We start from the raw sequence: 9,466 nt of genomic DNA on the forward strand, positions 1-9,466 counted from the left end.
CATATTGACGAAAATCCCACTTTTCATGCAGTGATTATTGCAAGAAAACTTAAATCGCGCAGTGAAGGCGGTGAAGCGGCGCTCTGTGAAGCGGTGCGCGATGGGAGCGTTCACTGTTCCTCCGTCACCTCAGGCTACTATGTGACATTTGCTTTCAGATAAACATTTAATCGTGAATGCTTATTATATATTTAAGCCCATATAGTCCTTTTCTATAGTGGGATAATACACTTAGAGCCCGTGTTGCTATACGAGGCTTACATAAGGCTTTTACATTTTTGCGGCTCCAGACAGATTTTTTATTTTTTTTTGGTCCAGTATGGCTCTTTGAGCAGTTTGGGTTGTCGACCCCTGCACTAGAGGTCTTGATGTGTGTGCTTTGGGTTTTTTAGGCCATCTACATGTACCAGAAAGCAGCCATCCTCAGCATGATGACGGAGGATGATGTGAGGAAGACGGGGGAGGATATCGTAGAGCTCTTCAGGTTGCTTTTCTTTCACATCGATGCATCTCAGCATCATTTTACTCATGATGTTGGAGGGGAAAAAAAGGCTTGTTTTAAAGATACCTTTTGATGGTTATTGTTTGGGGGCCAGACTAATAAAGCAGTATTTGTGTGCAGGCAGGTGGAGGGACTGAAACAGCGCCTGGCAGGAAAGTCGATCCCCATGGAGAAGTTTGCAGTGAGGAAGTCCAGACGCTACAAAGCTGCTAAGCCTGTCCCACTGGTCATCCCTGCACTGGTTCGTCAACTGCGCATCTTTCACTTGGAAGTGAATAAAAACCTTTGTATTCAGAGCTAATAAATCCTTGTTTTTTTTGTTGGTAGGAGATGATGTACGTTTGGAACGGGTTCACCATCGTTGGGAAAAGAGCCGACTTTACAGAGTCTCTGCTGGTTACTATTGAGAAAGCTGAACAGCAGCTGCGTAATGACCCAAGTGAGCACAACCAGGCGTTTTCCATAATAGAGATCTACTCATATAACTGTTTCCCGTCATTTATGCAGGGATTAAAGTATTCCGGCCTGTAGCGTTTGCCCGGGGGAAAAAAAAACCCCCAAAAAATAAATTGATGGTAAATAAATAAAGAGAAGACAATTAAAATCCCTCTTGCGTTTGCCAGCCAATGGTAGCAAAGGAGAGCTCTGAAACTAACAGTATTAGCCAATCAGAAAAAGCGGGACTTAGAGGCTTCAGTAAATTCAAAATCCTGCAGCTAGGATGCTAATGAGACAGTGGAAACAGCAGCATATTACCCCTATTCTCCATTTATTACTCTGGCTTCCCATCTCCACCAGGATCCTCACACATCAATGCATCTATGGAGATCTGTGGGGCTCCCATTGTCCTGAGTGTTTTAAAAAAAATGCTTTAAAATAATTATTTTTAGCAAAGCTTTTTGGTCCCCTTTAGATGTTTTTGCATGCTTTTTTTATTATTCTATTTTTGTTCTCTTTTTTTACCTGGAGCACGTTGAGATGTGATGGAAAGTGCAGTATAAATTAAATGGTATTATTATTATTTGCTGATCATTCGTCCCTTTTTCTCTCCCAGATCCGTCAGAGTTCCATCCAGACGACAGCGGTCTGGTCCAGATGTTGAAGGGGCTCTGCCTGAAACATCTGGGCAGGTTTCTTCAAGCGGAGCTCTGCTTCACGCAGGTCCTTTCCAGGTAAGACCAAACACACAGAACAACAAAGGCATTCAGATGATATGGTTCAGGCACTGAGTGACGCTGTTGATCTTCCTTCTGCTAAGTTTAGATCTTATCTCCTCTTCTGTGTGTCTGTTTGCTCCCAGTGAGAGTCGTATCCGATACGATCACTACTTGATCCCTTTCACCCTCTATGAGCTGGGCCTGCTGTATAAACAACAGGGGGATTTCTTAAAGGCCACCACGTACATTGAGAAAGCCAAGTAAGTGCAGCTTTAACTGGACGCACATTTCTTTTTTTTTTATTTGATTCAAATGTGGGAGTTAGACAGAACGATACGTCGCCGATAATTTGGACAGATTTTTTTTTTTTTTTTAGTGCACTGCAAAAAATATAAATCTCAATAAGTCATTTTTTCTTAAATTAAGGAGGTAAGTGAGACACTTTGCCAATGGAACAAGACAATTTACATTTAAAATAAGAACAACAATATTGCATTGTCTTATTTCAAGTGTATAATATTTATTTATCTTATTTTAAGAGTTAAAATACTCATTCCATTGGCAAATCATCTTATTTACCTACTCAAATTAAGGGTAAATACACTTACTTTTAGACTTTTTTACTCATTTTTAGATCATTTTTGCAGTGTGGGCGATTGCCGCTTCTTCTATTTTGCAAGCAAAGAACATGTTTTGTATGGAGGACCGGCTGTTATGTAAAAACGACTGGCAGAAATAAATAACATTGAAGAAATAAATAGGGTAAAAAATACAAAGGAAGAATAAAACAGACACAAATATTATAACATGCGCATAAATACTTTAAAAAATAAGTAATTAATAAATAAATTTGAAGATTATGACTGACAATATATAAATAAGTTAATTATTACAAAGGTGAATAAACAAAGAAGCTATTTAAAAGAGATTTATACATTTATGTCTCACTGTTTAATTTAATTTCTACCTACATTTATTTGTTTATTGTATTTTTGGGGGTAATTGATTGTATGCTTATTTATTTATCGAGCATTTATATATTTTTAAATATGGTAGAGCTGGTCCACCATAGTTTTGTAAAAATTATAATAGACAAAAAAAACCTACAGGTGTTGTAAAAGTAAATTTGAAAAAAATGCAAAAATGCTTTGCTCAGAATTGTACTGTGAAATGCAGTGTTATAGTAGAGGAGGGTTTTAGGAGCTGCTGGATCATCTGGGTTCCTTTGATTTGCCGTATGCTGCTTTTGTATTTTAGCCTTGTCACCACTCGATCTGTCCTGCGCATGCGCAAACAGATATACATCCGGGTGTCCATAAATAATGGAATTATGGTACTGAAATTACTTATTACTATCCTTAACTCTCTAATTAGGACTTTTGTGAGACAATTTTGATGCTTTTTACATTTTCTTCGTTAAACTGCTTCTCTGACGTCATCATCGGACATGCTCAGAGCTTAATTTGATTAACCCATGTTTATCTGCATTTCTTTCTTTAGATTACACACTACATAGCATAAGGTTAAAACGAAAAAAAAACATAAAATTCAATTTATGTTTAAATCCAAAGCCGAAAAAGTTAAGCCACCGGAAATAGCATAGGATCCTATTTCTGGTGCAGATCGGGTAGCGACGAGTGATAAAATAGAAAGTATTTTAAGGAATTTATTTTCTCAGGAAATACATTATGAACCTTTAACACATTATATTTTAGTACGCTTACTATTTTTGGAAAGGGAAAAATGTCATTTAGGTCTTTTTAACAAAATAAAATCGAAGACGACCAGGATGTATATCTGGATGCGCAAAATAGCTGATGGCGCATGTGAAGGACGGATCATGCTTCTGGGGCAGATCAGGTAGTGACAGTCCCTTTAGATTTTTATTTCAGGGAGTTGGTAACCCTAGTTATGTAACTAGCTATCCTTTTCTAAGCTAAACCCTTGTAATAGCTATTTGAATTAATTCAGAAAACATTTTCTGTTTATTTTATGAGTGGTTGTTTTCTGGCTCTTGCCTTTAGGACGAACTACAAGGACTACTCCATGGAGTCCAGACTGCACTTCAGGATCCATGCAGCCCTCAGCAGCCTCAAAGGCTCTCCTGTTGGCACCCCGTGATGCTGCGAAACACGTCAAGCTGCTGCTGTTTGCTCAGCCGCAGTAAAAGTTTACCGGGGAAGCATCTGCTTTACTTTATATTCTTTGTCCTTTTAACTGCTTGAACATTTACACTGACACAGATGCTTGAAGCTTGTTCATGATGGCGGCCAGCCTAAGGTGGAATATTATTAGAAGGGTCATTAAAACCTCTGATTGGATTTTGTTTAAAAAAACAAATGTCTTTTCTGCAACAAAACATTGTCTTCTTTTTCACCAAACAGCCCAAAGATATCAAAAATCAAATCTTTAGGAGAAGCAAAAAGGAGATTCAGTAAGTAGAAGGAAAAAAAAAACCCAAAAGAGATTTTCTGGCATTAAAAAAACTTGGAAAATCTTTTGTGAAACTGAAAACAAACATGAACAAATCATGACCCTACAGTCAAAAAAAGTAATAAAATAAGTATATTTTAGGAAAAAGTAAAACACAAATATGTATATATATTTCAGGTTTGAAAAATAGGTAAAAATACAAAGTTTTGGTTGTCTGTTCTTTTTAGCTTTATACCTCTTTAATTTTTATAAATGCTTCATGCCACATGTGCAGGAAGGACACAGGTGTGTCTGTGCACAGTCACCGCCTTCTCACCAGTCGTGGCCTAAATAATGACACTCATTCCAAGCTCACACGTAAAGGCTGTTATGCACATTTGAAGGAGATTACACACACAAACAGCAGCAATTGCACATTTAGAGCAGCAATATGAAATATTCTTTGTTGTTCATAGTTTAGCTCTTCTGATTTGTTTTTGTAAAATTTGCATTAAGAAGTCACCACGTTTAATTTATTCATGTGTTTCTCAAAAACAGAGCAGCTTTTAGGTGGTTAATAATTTCTGGACTATTATGAGGCATAAAATCCAGCTGAGCTAGCTCAGTTTAGCGAGCGGAAATTAGCACTGAAAAATAGCAACATAAGGATCGTCATGACTACAGCCCCGCGTATTTCATGTAACGTGACTAAACCATAAACCGAAAATTTTGTTGTGAAAATTTGAATCTGGAGTTCCACAGGATCCTGTACTGGGCCTTCTGATTTTTGTTTCTTTACTAATCCTTTTACGCTGCTTAAACTGTCTAGTAATTAAGTAAAAGCTAAGACAGATAACTTAACCTAAGTTACAGAAGAGGCTAATTCAAGTTATGTTGAAGATTAAGAAAACCAAACACTACGACCCCTGCAAGGTTTGGATATACACTAAATTTTGCTATGTTAAACTTTTTGTCGTGGCATTTGTCTTATTAGCATATTTCAAATAAAGTTATGAATAGTTTTGTAATTGAAAGCTTCTTTAGATGAACTTTTACTGTCCTTAAATGACCTGGGACTAATGATAACCATTTAAGGTTAGCATCAACTTTGTATGCTAACCATTTAAGGTTAGCATCAACTTCATATGCTAACCATTTTAGGTTAGCATACGAAGGTGGGTCAACTTATCCCAGGAATAAAAAGCATCAAAATCAATTATGGCAGAGACCCAACAGTCTGTATCATGATAAATGACTGCTAATCAGCAATGCAGAGATTGAAGCAAGCACAGGAAAGCATGTCAGTTCCACCATGGTTTGGGGTAGCAGTTCTGCCATTAGCTAGTTTTTGGCCACTTAAGATGTTAATGGACTCGCTCATCTTTAAATCTACCATTTTGTAATCAGTATGGCTACAAAAAAATCAATATGTACCTTGGTAGTTATATTTAAAGTAAGAAAAGCATTAGAAAGTCTGGTTATTAAGGAGATAGACCAAGTTCCAAGTTGTCCAATGTTTGGCAGCTTTTACAGTTGAGTAACATGAAAATGACTGTACAAACTGTGCAGATCTATTTTTAAGAAGCAGGGTCACAGTAGCCCTAATGGGTATAGTTCCTCAATACTGCCATTAATACCTTTGGGGATCTAACTGGCTAATCTAGATCATTTAAACTTTATATAAGTAGATATGAGAATTAGGGGGCCCAGTATACAGCTAGAGGGAACTCCATTTTTAAGACTTGCTTCTCTTTTTTTGGATCCTGGACTTTAAAAAGGAAAGTGTTAATCTAATATATTTCTATGTAAACATTGAAAGAAGTTATAGGGTTAATTTTTTTTTTCTGCTGTCAAGGAGCCAAAAATAAATTTGAATTTTAGGGAGAAGAGAAACTAAAAAAAATAATTTTATCAAACATTTTTAAATCCAAAACTTCTGATTGTAGATGACTAAACCAAAAGGATGTCACTTCTTTTTTTTTTAGGAGATAGCACTGAAGCAGCTCGGTCTCTGAGAAGTACTCGCACATTTATAACCTTTAGCTGCCCGGGGCCAAGCGGCCATCTTTTTTTCTTTTATTTTCGCAAAACCTTTGCTTTGAACAAGGAATCGTGGCCTTTTACTTGTTTTGTTGCTTAATAACCTGAAATGCTTCATAATTCCTTCAGACATTTAGATCAAAAGTATATATATATATATATATAGAGCAACTTTATAGTGTACGGTACATTTAAGCACAATCTATGTTCTTTAAAAACGTGGATCAAAGGAAGTGATTTATTTTAGTTCATAAGGATGGAGACTCTCTAATGGGGAAATCTAGAGGATAGTGGGTTGGTAAAAATGATGAAAAAATGGGTTGGTTATCTTCCTTCAGCCTAATTCATCTCTGCTTTCACTGGAAACATCTGGATATCAGAATGGTTGTCCTCTGTTTTTATGAACGTATTGACATGAAGACCAAATCCTACCTGTTTTTCGGGGTTCTGTGTTGTTTTGTTGTTGTTTTTTTTCTCCTGTATCCTAAATGTCTGGATGTATTTCTTGATGTTTTTGCGTGACCTGAAGCATCGCTTGTGAACAACCTGATGCATCGCAGAAAACTATTTATAATGACCAGAGATGTTTAAAGGACTTGTGGCAATGACATCAGAGTCTCAGGTGTTTGTTGTTTTTTTATGATGGGTTTTAGTTAATTCTGTTCAGAGATGAGAAAGTTAGAGTTTTCTCTCCTCATGTCTCAGCATTTGAACAAAGATTTGAAATCTGACCGGGTAAGTTCATATATGGCAGTCAGGTGGAGGAGCCTCAATGTGATCAGATTTGGAGTAAATTTGGAATATGTTTATCAATCAAAAAAGAGATTTTTAATTTTTTTTTTTTTTATAAAGTAGGTATGCTGTGTTTATTAAACAGGTTGAGGCCTGGTGTTTTGAGGGTAAACAGTTGTGGTTAGAGGAAATGGGCAAAGTGTGGAAGCCAAATAAGGACGTAAATCTAAACTGACATTGAATCCTCAACATTTTGACGGAGTGAATCATATTCGTTTAATAAAAAAAACACCTCTAATAGGATTGCAGATTCAACATCTGAAGGAGCCAGTTATAACCTAAGAACAGATAATCATATAAATAAATATTTGAATGTTACAGATAAGTTAACAAAGAAATGTTTATTTTTTTATGGTTTAACTCTGTTCATTGCCACAACCCTCTGCTCCTGGAGAGCTTTGCTTGTTCCGTCCAGTAGGTAAATGTCAGTGCCTCTGTGTGCATCTGTCTTCAAAATGTTATCTGTTCTCCATTGGGTTGCATGTTATGTAATGTAATCTTTTATTTTTTTTTATTTTATTTTTTTTCCTGATGTAAAGGCAGGAGGGTGAAGGAGGCCTTTTTTTGGGTGGAAATCATTTGGTGCAATAAAGTGGAAACAGGAACGCTGTTTATTTTGTGAGCTTTTGTGGTTTTATTTTTGCTGTTGTGTCTGTGACGTCCTTAGATTTTTATTAATGAAAAATTAACCAATCAGTGCAACGCTCACCATATTTAGAGATTTTCCATCTGAAGCTTGGTTTTTAATATTTTACTTTCTTCTTTTCATTTGCCCAGAAGACATTTAAAACACCAAAGAGTAAATGCTGGTCACAGAATACCCTTCTTATGCAATTAAACCATTTAAAATCTTCAGGCATTGACTGTAAAGGTTCATTGTTCACAGTATTGAAAAATACTAGGTGGGGTTTCAGTTCTGATAATTCTGGTGATCTTTGATTTATGACCTGAAGTAGAAGCAGCTTGACTCCAGCCACTTCAAGGGGAAGCATGCTTTTGCACAGGTATCAAAGCTCATCATTAGGGGATTCTTTGGTTTGTTTTAGTCTCACATGTGATTGTTAGCTGTCACTATCTTACCACCAAATTCCACATCAGACATCAGCGCTCCTCCCCGCTCATGTACGTTGTCTGGAGCGCTTGTCTGTCATGTTAGTCAATGAGAGCTGTTCCACATCCACCTCTACTCCTCCACACGTCTCAGTCCGTTAGCGTCTAAATACAGAGTAGAGCTATATTTTGCTCCGTTCCTGTCCGGCCAGGTCAAGATCTGCAATTACAATCACACCAAGCAGGAAAAAGAAAGTCCAGACGATCTAGTTTGTCAAATTAAAATATAGTGACAAATGATCGGTAACTACAGATTAGAGCATAATTCTTATATATTCCAAAAAAACTAAGACTGTTTATGTAAAAGATCGGATGCAAGCTGTTGGTACTTCAACAGACCAGGAAGGAGATTTCTCATCTCCATCAAAATATTTATTTTATACCAAGAGGCTTAAAAAGTTTAATCAAAGCCAGTCAAAAGAAACTTATTATTGCAGGAATGGATGAAGAGATGCTGAGTTTGGAAGTAAAGAACAAACATAGCTCATAAAAAAGCTATTTTGTATGATCCTAGTTATCCCTGTTACAAAAATATACAACAAAAAGAAAATATTTGTCCAGAAACTGCACATATGCAGGATGATGGGGATTTTTTAAATATGTCATATTAAATTAAGCGTAAATTTCTGCATGTTTTGCTCCTACAAGTTTAATAATAATATTGCGCATGCTCTCCTCGAGCTCCGAGGAAGCAAGACGGGCGGGACGGCAGAGGCTGTAGGCTTTACTTTTGCACAGGCTGTCTGAAGCTCAGCAGGGTGGTGACAGAGGATGAAGGATAAAGTGCCTTTGGACTGCATCTCTAAGCCCTCTGACACCTTCCTGTATAAATGTCCTGGTGCCTACTGAGACGTTCCAGTTCCTTGCAAAGGTGTCTTTATCTTTATCCATTTTTCTTCAGTTCCTAAAGATGGGAATAATGGATAACACCAAATAAATGGTCAGTGCATTGGAAAACAAATCTAAACACTAGGGTTACGTTTTTGTCGTAGGGTGGTGAGAGATTGGATAGCGGAGGTGTAAAAGGAAGTCAGAACCAAGACCGAAGCGGGATGTTTAATCCGAAGGGGTTTATTTTCTAGAGATCACACCCAATCCTGTACCATTTGGACTTGGTTTTCCACTGAGGGCCAGTTAAGACGTTCAGGAGGACACCGAGTGAGGGAAGTTTAAATTAATGAGACAGCTTCTTTTACGTTAACCATCGAATGATGAATATATATTCGCTAAATGGAAACTGCAATATCAAAATTAATAAATATTGCAAAGCTGCAATGTAAAAAAAAATTCAAATCACACGAGCAACGCGATCTGCAGCTGGACATTACTGCCTTGTAAAATGTAGAAGAAGAAAACCCCAAGTTGTTGGAGGATCTGCCACTGCCATGTTTTAATGTTACCACTTAAACAGATTAATGCGCAATTTCAAGTGTACTCATTCTTTACTGGAAGT

General features: G+C 37.0%; 1 protein-coding gene across 1 annotated transcript in view; it reads left to right on the top strand.

Moving 5' to 3' along the window:
• ttc39b (tetratricopeptide repeat domain 39B) overlaps window positions 1–7,654 on the top strand; it is a 32,829-nt gene extending 25,175 nt beyond the window's left edge. Inside the window, exons 12-17 of the mRNA XM_015394583.1 lie at window positions 393–484; window positions 623–743; window positions 830–941; window positions 1,557–1,674; window positions 1,803–1,919; window positions 3,684–7,654. Of these exons, the coding sequence (XP_015250069.1) occupies window positions 393–484; window positions 623–743; window positions 830–941; window positions 1,557–1,674; window positions 1,803–1,919; window positions 3,684–3,780 (657 nt within the window). The 3' untranslated portion in view covers window positions 3,781–7,654. The remainder of the gene's footprint in view (window positions 1–392; window positions 485–622; window positions 744–829; window positions 942–1,556; window positions 1,675–1,802; window positions 1,920–3,683) is intronic.
• The last annotated feature ends 1,812 nt before the right edge of the window (window positions 7,655–9,466 follow it).

This window comes from Cyprinodon variegatus, unplaced genomic scaffold, assembly GCF_000732505.1.
Source record: "Cyprinodon variegatus isolate N-32 unplaced genomic scaffold, C_variegatus-1.0 Scaffold696, whole genome shotgun sequence".
NCBI lineage: Eukaryota > Metazoa > Chordata > Actinopteri > Cyprinodontiformes > Cyprinodontidae > Cyprinodon > Cyprinodon variegatus.